Source organism: Watersipora subatra, chromosome 7, assembly GCF_963576615.1.
Source record: "Watersipora subatra chromosome 7, tzWatSuba1.1, whole genome shotgun sequence".
Taxonomy (NCBI): domain Eukaryota; kingdom Metazoa; phylum Bryozoa; class Gymnolaemata; order Cheilostomatida; family Watersiporidae; genus Watersipora; species Watersipora subatra.
The window spans coordinates 4,947,398-4,962,021 of NC_088714.1; the positions used below are offsets into that span (position 1 = coordinate 4,947,398).

Here is a 14,624-nt window from a genome sequence, read left to right on the forward strand (position 1 = left end):
TCTTCAGACTATGAGCCGCCTCATAGTCTTCATTGTATTTCCCAATTCTCTCAAGTGATCATAAATGTTATAAGTTACATGTACCATTTCAGGGTCCCCTACTCTGACAGCGCTGATAAATATGAAGCAATTTTTAACAATATCCCAAAATTCATAACAGATCATTTATTGTCATGATCTGTAGAAACATTGCAATTTGTATTAAGAATATGTTGAGCCACTTTACAAAATTTCTATGTTAGTCAACTGCACAATCTTTACTTTACTTGTTTGTTTCATGCATTTGTGTTTTCTATTTGTGTTTTCTATTTGTGTTCTGTTATGATTAGATACACCCTATCTGTAGGTTGCTGATGGCTTTGCTCGTGAGCTATTTGGAAGCAATATGGCTGCCATCTCCGCGAGTGTACAGGTCGCCATGTTCATCCTGCCATATATAATAGCATATGTACTCGCAGAGGACAAGGACAGTGCTCTAGTAAGCTGGTACCTTTATGTTTTGTTGTATCATGCACCTGCGGTACCGCTTGATGGTTTTATAGTGGGTTGTTGCCAAGGTATCAATGTCTTATTTTTATTTATTTTAATTCATGCGATATGCATGCAAAGTTATTTCTTCTCATGATCTGCTTCATTTGTTAAACTGAGCAAATTATTTTAAAATATTGCATCACAATTTGCTACATAGCTCAAAAATTATGATAATAAAATGATAACAAGTATATATTATACAAAATTATATAAAGATGTAAATATAAAAAGCTAAATTTTATGTTAAAATGATTAAATTAATTTAGTGCTAATGAAGAAAAGGAGGTTGGTAGCATTGCTATAGCTTAAAGACAAGTGAATGCGAGTAGAGGTTTGACAATGCAGATGTTCAGAGGTGAAGGAAGTGATAGAGACACACTTTGTAACTTACTCTCATTCAGATTGGGAAAAGTTGTATGCTGGAAATTACTTTGGGTGCACAGTAAAAGATTTGCTCAAAATATGCATTGTATGTTGGAAAATTTATATTTAGGAGTTTGACTGTAATAAGTTTTATAAGTACTTTACCAAAATTTGTTTAGTTATCCTTATATGGCAATACGTGTGGTGTGTGTCTGTCGGTAGGTGTTATCAATTTATCCTTATATGGCAATACATGTGGTGTGTGTCTGTTGGTAGGTAATATCAATTTATTCTTATATGGCAATACATGTGGTGTGTGTCTGTCGGTAGATGTTATCAAGATATCCTTATATGGCAATGCATGTGGTGTGTGTCTGTCGGTAGGTGTTATCAAGATATCCTTATATGGCAATGCATGTGGTGTGTGTCTGTCAGTAGGTGTTATCAAGATATCCTTATATGGCAGTCAGTACATGTGGTGTGTCTGTCGATACAGTGTTATCAAATTTGATAACTTTGATAACACTGTATTCGTGTACACATCTCTATATCGAAAGTGGGGAACTAGCTCTGGTTTTTCATCTCCTCAAGTGCTGTCTGGTGGTACTCTGTACTCATATTGCAAATGTTCAGTTCAAAGCCTCAATGGAGTTGTCTTTCCATGTCTGTTAAGGTGAGTGATGAGATTAGAGTGGTAGTCGAGGAAGCTCAAACAGAGGATCTGTCACAGTTCTGTCACATGGCTCTGCAGACGATATTCTCAGTTTTTGATGAAATTAAGGCTTGGATTAATGAACCAAAGCAGGCGACATCAAAAGGTTCGTGGCCAACATTGTATGTTACATGTGCACCTCTCGGTTGTTTCTTTATGAATTCGCTGTGAACAGTTGCATTGTCAACTCACTAATTTTTTTATACTACATACTTTGCTCAAGCTTGTCACAGCAATAGTCATATTAACAGGTTATAGACAAATTGTCTCACCTGTTTCCTGTTGGCAGGCTGAGAGCTGACATTAAGTACAGGTGCTTGGCTAGCAACTCTGCCGTTTAAGCTGTTTGTTTGCTTTTTAATATTCAGTGTTATGTCACTTGTTTCCATCTGTTACTTAATCTCTTGTCGTCTCGTGTTCCCTAATACTTCTTGCTAACCTACAGATGGACCGACAGGCACAGAAGATGTGTCGCTAGAAAGAATAAATAAATTCATGGATGACTTTCCCCATGACACGATAGCTCGTGCTTCTCTCAACTGCAAGAGCTATGCTCGCTGCCTGCTGCACTACGAGCAGCACATGGCAGGAGACAGCATTCACGAGCACCTTGACACACTACAGGTAGCTTACATGCACATTATGCTATCTCATGACCGATGATGCTATCTCATGGTTTTATGTGACTATTTTTTACTGTCACTTGTTAGCTCGTGGTGTCACAAGTCGATTTCTTGGGTGTTACAAGGGAATTTCTTGATGTCTCAGTCTCTTGATGTCATATGTGTATGTTTTAGTGTTATATTAGAGTGTTATAGTATCATACGACATTGATTGGGTGTCACATAGTATGTCTTAGTGTCATATGAGAACATTTTGTTGTTATATGGCGTTGTTTTGGTGCTACGTGGCAACGTTGCGTAGTACACTGTCAGCTCCCTCCTCTAGCAGCCAAAAACATATCTGTATCAGGTACCAGGACAGTAGATTAGAGACTGACGTAGATAAAGGATCCATAATTCAGGCCAAACATTTAGCTTTAGAAGTATTGAAATTTCCCAGTGTTTCTTTTCTCTGTTGGGGTTTTTCTCTTGTAACCTACTTGAAGCTTTGTGTAACCTACATTTACAACTGGCGAGGAACTGATTTGCTGCAGGAAATATATGCTGCCATGGGAGAGACAGATGGTGTCAGTGGTGTGGACTCTATCAGAGAGAAGCCAGCCACCTTGCATCAGCAGGCTGTTGTCTGGGAGAATGTTGGTAAGCTTGAAAATCAGTTAATAAAATATCTACATTTATAACAATACACTGTATTGTCTTGTTTACTTTGTGTTAATTTATAGTATTATGAATATAATCATACTTCGGCATATAAAGATAATACATTTGGATATTTGTTTCGTATTAAAGCCAATGAATGCTCGTGTGAGAATTCGCTATATTTTGTTTTATACATTTTAGATCCCAAAACATGATATATACTTTTAAATTATTTTATATCATTAAAACAAATACATTATATGTAACTTAAGTTCAAATCTACATATAGAACTTTAATTATATGTAAAAACTAAATTAATGAAGTATTAGTCAATAATAAAAGGGTTTTATTAATACTTTACGATGAATGGAAGGGTAGACTTGGCAGGGCATAGGTGCAGAGGTTAAGTGATAGAAATATGCACCATAACTTACTTAACTTACACCAGCTGTGCTTCACATTAACCTAATGTATATTTTGTTTCATTGTTTGTATATTTTGTTTTTGATCTCTTTTATCGTTCAATTCGGCGTATGTTGGAAATTTCTTTGTCCAGAAAAATCTTTTCGTAAGCTGTAGCTCATATGTCAAACAATTTGCATGCAGAATCTTTACTGTGTTTACTCATATATACATGACTATTTTAGTTAGTATTAGTTGATGTTGTATGTTCAACACAGCATTAGTTTTCTTCTCTTGGCTATCATATGAAGTAGAGAATAACTCCCAATGCCATGAAGCTTTAACGGTAGTCACTTCCATGTGTTTCAGCATCGGAGATTAAAATTCAGTATTATTACTAATCCTGTGCAGAACAGTTTCCTAAGCAGATTCACTTTGAGACACCTGTCAACTATTGACAATGAGACATTACGATGCAGACTGACTATGCGACACTTGTCAACAAACTGACTATAAGACGCATATCAGTAGCTTGACTATGCAACACATGTCAGCGAGTTAAAACAAGACACCCAAGTGATATAAGAGCTAAGTATCATCCTGTGCAATCTGACAAGCTGAACTGTATTACACAATTATGGTTGTGTAGTCTAGGAGTTTAAGGGTGGGAAAGGATTGATGGGAATATACCTTAATTGTAGATAAACTTCGAGATGCCATGGTCTGCTATGAGGAAGCAATTAATATCAATCCTACAGATTTATCCGCTCATGAAGGGTTAATGAAATGCTATCTCAACTTGGGCAACTGGTACCAGGCACTATCGCACTCTCCAGTTAGTCTGGGTGCCGACAACTCCCTCCTTCATACCAAACTTCTCTCCTACAAGGTTTGCTTCTTTTTGTTATTCAAAAAGTCAGGCCAATCTTCCACCATGATACTGTGGGCAGACTAGCCTGCTCATATTAGAGTAATATTGTATAGGCTCTGTGCTAGAAGAACTGAAGACCAAAAGTTGCAGAAGAAAGACTTTGTTTTATTATTTATGACTATTATTGATTGAATAAAATCCATTCTCCATCACAAGTTCACAAGACTGACAGCTCACATAATACAATGTCATATTTGCACTCTCATTGGACTATAACACCATTCTATAAGTTTATAATTTGTAAAAATTTAATTTCCCTCAAGTTCACAATTATCTACCGTATGCATTTTGAAAGAAAAATGGGACTTTTTTGTGCAGGGGCACACATCCCTTTGAACACTGAGGTTAGGCTTTACGTTATTACAGAGGCGATTGTCACTTTCACTCATAGGTCTGTCATACGCCTTATCTGGTTAGTTCATGCTAGTCTAGATTTTACACTTGCTTTATGGCAGTATGGTTCTCATGCTTTACACTTGCTTTATGGCAGTATGGTTCTCATGCTTTGTTTACACTTGCTTTATGGCAGTATGGTTCTCATGCTTTGTTTACACTTGCTTTATGGCAGTATGGTTCTCATGCTTTGTTTACACTTGCTTTATGGCAGTATGGTTCTCATGCTTTGTTTACACTTGCTTTATGGCAGTATGGTTCTCATGCTATATTTACACTTGCTCTATGGCAGTATGGTTCTCATGCTTTACTGGTTCAGATACGTGACCTTCAAAGTTTGTTCACAGGTGGAGGCGGCGTGGAAGCTGGGCAACTGGAATATTCTCAAAGAGATGGTTGGTACTGAGGCTAAGGGAGTACAATGTTGGGGAGTTGGCGTCGGGAGGTTACTTCTGGCCGGTAGAGACGGCGCGCAGGATGAGTTTAACGAGATAATGAGCCAACTGAAAAAGGTTTGTTGGTGTTTGTATTTCAGTAATTCTACCAGTTTCTATTCAGTGGGTTTATGGCACCTCTGAGCATTATCCTCATTCTGTCAGCGAAAGACAGCATCTTTTTGAATGTTAATGTTACAGTTTGCAATGATTTTTCATGTAGTCTTTTTAGAATATATATTATTAGATTTATTCAAGTGATGCCTTTTCTAACATTGTAAGTAGAAAATGGAAGTATTGTTGTTTAACCTCATGACCTCCACTGCAGGATATCATTGGCCCGCTGTGTGCAGCAAGCATGAAGAGCAGTTCGTTACAGAGAGCCTATCCCTATCTCGTTCAGCTCCATATGCTAAATGACATCGAGGCTGCAGCCAAACTCTGTCTTTTCAGATCGGAACAGAAAGATCTTCACCTGCAAGCACTGCTGAATCGACTGGACACTCGGTACGCTTCCCACCCTATCTTATGCCTGATTGGTTGGCATAAGGTTATGTTAACCGATACTATTCAATGTACAATGTCTCTGTTCAATGCAACGATATATCACATCATTGTTTTAACAAAATTCACCGTATTTCTTTTCTAACACAACTCAACTGCAGGTTCAGTGTGGTCCAGGCAAGCATGGCTACCACAGAGCCCCTCGTCACACTCAGACAGTCCCTCCTTTTGCTCATTCAGGAGGCAGTGCCACAGGCTAACTTGACTCAAAGGCTGCAAAAATGCTGGCTGACGAGGGCGAGCATAGCGAGACAGGCTAACCAGCTCTCCAATGCATACGGTGAGGGAGCCGCACCATTACCCTGACTGCTTGTTTAAATTGTTGAATACATTTTTATTTTTAGTATGTTTTCATATAGTATTACATGTGATCAATGAATATTAAGATTTAGCTCTCTGCTAGAAGAAGGTAGTATCATAGCTCTTCTCCTGTTAACTGAATAAGTGATATGCTTAACATGATTCTGTTGAAGCAATGACATGCAGCGTTGTAAACAAACTAATGACTCCCTAGGATCACCCGGAGTCAAGTAGTAGACTGCCAAAGTCAGCAAATTGTTTACTCACTTGTTGCTAACTTAGCTGACATAATGCTTGAATTTATAGGAGAAGGAAATCGCTTCACCTCACCTTTAAATGTTAAAAATCACCTTTAAATGTTAAAAACATTTAAACTACATGTATTGTCAAAACTTATTCATTGAGTTCAGGTTCCTATTGACTGAAACCGACAGCCCTCAGAGACCTGGTGATATCTCTATTTCTTACCAAGTAAAAATAAGGATATGTCAACTGGAAATATCAGATTCAGATCCATTTGTTCCATCTTTACATAGCACTTCATATCTTATCCATCTTCTGCTAGACATCACCTAAATGTTATAAAATGCTTAAGGAGAAAGTGATACATAGGCAATTGGAAACATAAGTATGCTAACGAAGGCTTCCAATACACATGAATTCCTTGTTAATATCAGTGCTAATTGTTGTTTGAACTAGCACTACGGTGCTTCAATGTTATTGTTTTTTCCGCCATTGGCTTTTAATAGTTGCCGTCTGCTGACATTTGACAATGAATGATGCTGTTTCTGCTGTAACATATCTCAAAGGAATTCATAGTTGAGTTGCTGAGCTATACAGTGTTTTTTATGTAAATTAACATTAAGTAACTGTGACTGACAAGAGTAGGCAATTACCGGTAGTTGTATTTTAAGATATTTACTCACTGGAGTAAATAACTTGCCAACCCTCGGCTTATGTAGCCTACCAGCACTATATCTTGTAGGGTAAACAGATGATGTATTGTGTGATCTATGATCTTAGGAGGTCTCTTGCTCTCCATCTAATGAATCTATAGTGTTCCTTCAACCAATCACGCTCTTGCTCTCCATCTAATGAATCTATAGTGTTCCTTCAACCAATCACGCTCTTGCTCTCTATCTAATGAATCTATAGTGTTCCTTCAACCAATCACGCTCTTGCTCTCCATCTAATGAATCTATAGTGTTCCTTCAACCAATCACACTCTTGCTCTCCATCTAATGAATCTATAGTGTTCCTTCAACCAATCACGCTCTTGCTCTCCATCTAATGAATCTATAGTGTTCCTTCAACCAATCACACTCTTGCTCTCCATCTAATGAATCTATAGTGTTCCTTCAACCAATCACACTCTTGCTCTCCATCTAATGAATCTATAGTGTTCCTTCAACCAATCACGCTCTTGCTCTCTATCTAATGAATCTATAGTGTTCCTTCAACCAATCACGCTCTTGCTCTCCATCTAATGAATCTATAGTGTTCCTTCAACCAATCACACTCTTGCTCTCCATCTAATGAATCTATAGTGTTCCTTCAACCAATCACGCTCTTGCTCTCCATCTAATGAATCTATAGTGTTCCTTCAACCAATCACACTCTTGCTCTCCATCTAATGAATCTATAGTGTTCCTTCAACCAATCACACTCTTGCTCTCCATCTAATGAATCTATAGTGTTCCTTCAACCAATCACGCTCTTGCTCTCTATCTAATGAATCTATAGTGTTCAACCAATCACGCTCTTGCTCTCTATCTAATGAATCTATAGTGTTCCTTCAACCAATCACACTCTTGCTCTCCATCTAATGAATCTATAGTGTTCCTTCAACCAATCACGCTCTTGCTCTCCATCTAATGAATCTATAGTGTTCTTTCAACCAATCACACTCTTGCTCTCTATCTAATGAATCTATAGTGTTCCTTCAACCAATCACACTCTTGCTCTCCATCTAATGAATCTATAGTGTTCCTTCAACCAATCACGCTCTTGCTCTCCATCTAATGAATCTATAGTGTTCCTTCAACCAATCACACTCTTGCTCTCCATCTAATGAATCTATAGTGTTCCTTCAACCAATCACACTCTTGCTCTCCATCTAATGAATCTATAGTGTTCCTTCAACCAATCACACTCTTGCTCTCCATCTAATGAATCTATAGTGTTCTTTCAACCAATCACACTCTTGCTCTCCATCTAATGAATCTATAGTGTTCTTTCAACCAATCACACTCTTGCTCTCCATCTAATGAATCTATAGTGTTCCTTCAACCAATCACACTCTTGATCTCCATCTGATGAATCTATAGTGTTCCTTCAACCAATCACACTCTTACTCTCCATCTGATGAATCTATAATAGTGTTCCTTCAACCAATCACATACAACTTAGTAGATTATTATATGGTTTATTAGGGCCTCGTTGGTGTAGACATTTACTTGCTCAACTACACTCTTCCGTGTATTGCAACTTTCCATATTATTTATTATATAGCTTTTCTTATCAGACTAAAAGGTGAAATCAAACTTTGTGTTGGTGGTTTATTCCGAAAAAGTATCTGGTGAAAAAATGGCTTCGCTAAAGCGTAGCTGTATTTTCTGCAGGTAACATATTTGCTACAGTCAGTATTTGGTAATAAAGAGTGCCATACTAGATGTTATGATAGTCTGAGTATGTTAGTACTTTATTATAGTAAACTATAGCTGATATATAAGTTTCTACGTTTTATGCTCTTGATTATCCTTTACTCAAATACTGTTTACTTACTTCCTTGTTAGACGCTTGCAGTTGAAAAGTGAAATGTTTGACTCACTCTCTCTGAAAGCCTGTAAAGACTGACTAATTAATAGCAATATGACTTGTCACTTGGCATGTGTCCAGCACTTTTTGCTTCATTGGTTTAATAGGGGTGGAAAATAATAGCTATGTTCAATGCACCTGGGTGTATAGGTGCAATTTGCAAAACATCTGAGCAGCTCAGTATATCAGTATGGTGGTTCTTAGCTTTTTTAGAACAGTTTATTGATTTTACCTTGTAGTTGATTTATGATTAGTGAAATGAATTATAATTGTGGTACAAGCAAAATCCTGAACAGAAGAAAGTGTGTCACATGGTGATTACCACACTGCATAAAGTGTCACTTACAGGCAGCTAAAAGTGGCAACATGGAAAATGACCAACGTAAATTCTATGGATGTAATAAAATAATACATGTATTATGTAATAAAATAAGTGTAAAATGATAAATTGCAATAAAATTATGAGCCACGAAATAACAAAATAAATTTCAAAATTCGGCCTGGCCTTTGCGCGGTACTACGAGGGAAAAGTCAATAATTTTATCTGTAGAATGTACATGTCGCAATATCGAAAAATAAATGCGTCGTTGTGACTTACAATTGTTGTATGTAACCACCATATATAGGTTGAGGTTCAGTATGATGATAGAGAATATACTGCGGTGCTGACTACAGTTGAGTGGGTATAGCACCCGATTCTAGCTCCATAAATGTTAAATGTCGTGGAATGCAGCAAGCTCTTACAAATGATGATAGCGTGTATAAGCTTGTCTCCAGCGTAAAGTAGTTATTACAGTCATTGCTAGGATTTGATAATTATATAGGAAGTTTGGGCCCTATATGTTAACATTTCGGCGGCTACTATACTACTGAAAAGCTATGGCGATTAGAAAGATTAAGATGCATATAATAATGCGCAGACAACTCCCTTTAATACTAACACACCCATGTTAACAACTCACGATCAGCTGAAAGTTGTAAATGTGTAGGATCGCTGGAAAAGGCAGCTCGTTATGGCCTGGCCGAGAGGGAGGTGGAGAAGGCCAAGCTATTTTGGCATAGGGGGGATGGCAATCATGCCCAGACTTGTCTAGCCAGAGTAATAAACTCACATTATGACAAGGCATCTGTGGTGGATGTGCACCACAAGAATAGGGCAGACCAGCTCGCCCATGCTGAGGTACTTTCTCTTTTCTAATATCCATTTAGTAGATATGTGTGGTTGCGTACAAATATTTTGACACGCAATATGATCTCGTACTTCAATTGACCTTATCCCAGGTCAGAGATGATGCAGCCCAAAGCTCGGCATGTAATTGACAATGCTCATGTTTGTGACTCTATTGGCCGTGTTACTCTATAATTACTTGGTTCTACAAGCAGAGTTGGCTACCAAGTCCGCTAAAAGTGGACGAGGTATGCGTCCAAAATTAATGATGGCAGACCGTACAACACTCTTACACAAGAGGTGGGATCCGCTGACAAATAGGGCTGCCATTTGCCAAAACACTACATTTCCGATTGCTGATACATAAGACTGGCCTTTTCTAACTCATGTTCTCATCTATTTTGCTATGTTGCATATTGAATATTTATATATATATATATATATATATATATATATATATATATATATATATATATATATATATATATATATATATATATATATATATATAGTACTTTATTGGCAATAGTTTCATTTCACAAATAGAAATGTTTTTCAAATTAGGCCATACAACAATAGTAAAACAAAAAAATGGGATAATAAAAACAAAAATATGGAAATTGATGTTTCCAATAAAGCACAAATCCTATTGTTGGTTGCTAATTCTATTTCATTATTGCTCAGGTCTTCAACTATGTGTTTTACGTAACAGCGTAAACCTTTCATGTAGGTTTACTTGCTCTACGCCTGGTATCACGAGGGTGACTCCAAGTTTGAGAGGGCTGAGGTGATGCGGCACTATAAAAAGGCCATAGAGTTGTGTCCACAATCAGAGACGGGCTACTTCAGGCTGGCAGTCTACTATGATAAATACTTGGCAAGTCGGCCAGATAATCAGCCACTCTATTGGCGGGTCTACAAGCAGACGGCACAAAATTATGGTGCGTTTCTTCGCTGTGACTAACTTTCTTTCCTGTTTGTGTGTTCTTAGTGAGATTGTCATGGCTGAAGGAATAACAGATATACACTTTTAATTAGAGTCTATCGAGGAATGACAGAGTTTCCATAATAGAACCAGAAATGGTGTTACGTGATGGTCAAGCCCACTGATAATATGTTTGCATAACTATTTTACTGGCGTATATAGTTGCAAAGAGGCCGACAGAATAGAAACGAGTAACACCGTAACCTGAGCGCAACAGCCGATATGAACTATAGCAACGATAGCAGCTAGTGACGTTATTTCACACTTTTTTTTTAGCATTTTAACCGTGATCAAGTTTTGTTGATTTTAATCTTGAAACATCCTGGCAGTCAGATCACCTCAAACATCAAAAACAATCGCAAATGATAGAAAAGTATCGATACTTTCTGATAAAATTTTTTAAAATTTTGTGTGATCACATCTTTAATGTTATGTTTAACTACTCAAAGTATTTATTATTGATTTTGAGCTGCAGACCAGATTATAAAAAACACAATCTAATGTATTCTTATAAGAGTATCGCTTCAATGTTTGACAGATTTCACATACGAAGCAAATGTCAGAGCAGGTTACCTAACTTTATGCGTTGAAGTTAAGCTGTACAATTCATACCGACAGGCCTTTTATTCTTACTACCACAAGTTAGTCTGAACAACTAATGATTTTGGCAGAATTACAAAATCAATTGTCGAAGTCTGAAGACAAATGTTTGTGTTTAGTGTATGACCTGTAGTCAGTGCGATTAGCCTGGTAATCTGAAGAATGCTGTCCTAAAGCCTTTCTCAGCTCTTATGCTCTCTTCTCACCATTTTCAAACAATATAACAATAAGGAGAATTATAACGATGAAAAGCCGATGTTATTGTAGCTCAGTCAGTGCGACACGGCAGCAAGAATGTCTATCAGTCCATGTCACGAGCTATCAGCCTTTGGCTCGATCTTGGCAGCGACATTGCTGCTAAACAGTACAAGGAACGGTTGAACACGGAGACAAAGGAGATCTTGAAGCATCAGCAGGCAACATTGGCTCTCATTCACACAGAGGTGAGGGTGGATAGTACGGCATCAGCAAGCACGAGTTGTGGGAATGAGGCTATGAGATACTATCTATGAAATGAAGTGCCGTGCCTTGATCTTGTGCTTATACTGTTACATACTGTTAACATACATCCTGTGGTTATACTGTTATATATTGTTAACATACATCATGTGCTTATACTGTTACATACTGTTAACATACATCCTGTGGTTATACTGTTAGACTTTTACATACCAAATTGACTCATTCCTTCTGCTATTATGTTGAAAGCGTTGTATGTTGGATCAAGTACTCCCGTAAGGATACATAGCAATTAGTTTAATTAGCTCTATAGTCGAAAAACATTCTATCATTCTTTAATAAATGCTACAGGTAACTATACAGCATTAAAACAAATGCATTCTATAAAATTATTATGCAAAACTTGATTTGTATGTAGAAAATTAAATTAATAAAGGGAGACTTTTACTGTTGCTTTACCTTAAAAACAAGCCAATTTTGGTGCAGGCTGAGTTAGCAGTAATGGTGCTGATAGAGAGAAATGATTTAGACTAGATCATTTTATTATTTTTGTGCCACCAGCTCCTTTACTTTTATGAAATTGCAATCATTTTGTGTAAATGAAATTATAAATTTGCTGTAATTTCGCATTTTATTCTACAAAACTTGTAGGTTGAGACAATCTTAGCTAGATGTTTGACTGTACAAGTACTAGAACCCTCATCTCATGCTCCACAAGTACTAGCACCCTCATCTCATGCTCCACAAGTACTAGCACCCACATCTCATGCTCCACAAGTACTAGCACCCTAATCTCATGCTCCACAAGTACTAGCACCCTCATCTCATGCTCCACAAGTACTAGCACCCTAATCTCATGCTCCACAAGTACTAGCAGCCTCATCTCATGCTCCACAAGTACTAGCACCCACATCTCATGCTCCACAAGTACTAGCACCCTAATCTCATGCTCCACAAGTACTAGCACCCTAATCTCATGCTCCACAAGTACTAGCACCCTCATCTCATGCTCCACAAGTACTAGCACCCACATCTCATGCTCCACAAGTACTAGCACCCTAATCTCATGCTCCTCAAGTGCTAGCACCCTAATCTCATGCTCCACAAGTACTAGCACCCTCATCTCATGCTCCACAAGTATTAGCACCCTAATCTCATGCTCCACAAGTACTAGCACCCTCATCTCATGCTCCACAAGTACTAGCACCCACATCTCATGCTCCACAAGTACTAGCACCCTAATCTCATGCTCCACAAGTACTAGCAGCCTCATCTCATGCTCCACAAGTACTAGCACCCTAATCTCATGCTCCACAAGTACTAGCACCCTCATCTCATGCTCCACAAGTACTAGCACCCTAATCTCATGCTCCACAAGTACTAGCACCCTCATCTCATGCTCCACAAGTACTAGCACCCACATCTCATGCTCCACAAGTACTAGCACCCTAATCTCATGCTCCACAAGTACTAGCAGCCTCATCTCATGCTCCACAAGTACTAGCACCCTAATCTCATGCTCCACAAGTACTAGCAGCCTCATCTCATGCTCCAAGTCTATCGCAGAAAGTACCGCTGCTCATATCTTGTTGCTTTCTCATAATAAATATATTAATTGTCAAACATTTTCATGTATGAGTCATGCCCTGAATATGTACAGACCTGCCTTGTTTAAATCATATCCAAAGCGTTACAGACCTGCCATCCAAGCTGATAAACCAGAGCGTATTAGCCAACAGTTGCTTGTCGTTACAGTGCATTGAGCCTATGAAGGAAAATGCAGCGGGGTTCCAGTGGCTGACTGTCTTTTCCCAGCTTGTCTCTCGTCTCTGTCACGCCCACAATGAAGTGACAGCCTTGTTACAGGTACCCTCTGCTAGCTAGTCTATCTGAAGCCTTGTTACAGGTACTCTCTGCTAGCTAGTCTATCTGAAGCCTTGTTACAGATACTCTCTGCCAGCTAGTCTATCTGAAGCCTTGTTACAGGTACTCTCTGCTAGCTAGTCTATCTGTATGACTTATTGCTTGGCTTCTACTCAAGCTCTTTATACACATTTCCATAATGATTTTGACACAAATTCTCATTTTTAAGTTCAAGTAATTTATACACAAAATATTTCATCCTAACATCATCCTAATCATCCTAAAAGTTGCTATTTTATAACCAGTATTTGTATAGAATCATGTCTGTGCTTGCTGCATATGATTCAGTTACTAAGACTTCAGAGTGATCAATTATGTCTGCTCTAGTGTATAAAATATAAATCAGTTGCACCTGCTTTGCTTGATGTAAACCATCTCATGTCACTATTGCAGCATTTTAAAATTATACAGGCCTTCAACTTATTTAATTTTTAAACTTTTTAAATAAAATATATGTAAATATGCAAGCAACCCAATATATTGAGCTTCTTATTGTTGGCTGACCTAAAAAATAAAACAGCTTAATTGTTAGGTGTGTGTTATTTAGTCGTATATGAATTACCTATTTTGTAGGCAGCCTTAAAAATGCAGTCAGTCGTGGCTGAGCGCACTGCCACACCAAGGCCCTACCAGCCTTGGTGTGGCAGGGCATCAAATAAAATTTTTTATTTCTATTCGAATGAAAAATAATGTTGTTTATTTAGCGACCTAAATCCTCTTGCTAATACTGTCAATAAGTTGGTCAATCTCAAACCCCTCCGAGTCATCAGGTCATGTTC

General features: G+C 37.9%; 1 protein-coding gene across 1 annotated transcript in view; it reads left to right on the plus strand.

Moving 5' to 3' along the window:
- Positions 1–14,624, plus strand: part of LOC137400356 (serine/threonine-protein kinase atr-like) — a 45,664-nt gene that overhangs the window by 19,505 nt on the left and 11,535 nt on the right. Inside the window, 12 exon segments of the mRNA XM_068086684.1 lie at positions 347–478; positions 1,568–1,712; positions 2,052–2,230; positions 2,763–2,868; positions 3,973–4,160; positions 4,943–5,107; positions 5,358–5,536; positions 5,695–5,873; positions 9,700–9,890; positions 10,609–10,819; positions 11,731–11,906; positions 13,678–13,788. Of these exon segments, the coding sequence (XP_067942785.1) occupies positions 347–478; positions 1,568–1,712; positions 2,052–2,230; positions 2,763–2,868; positions 3,973–4,160; positions 4,943–5,107; positions 5,358–5,536; positions 5,695–5,873; positions 9,700–9,890; positions 10,609–10,819; positions 11,731–11,906; positions 13,678–13,788 (1,962 nt within the window).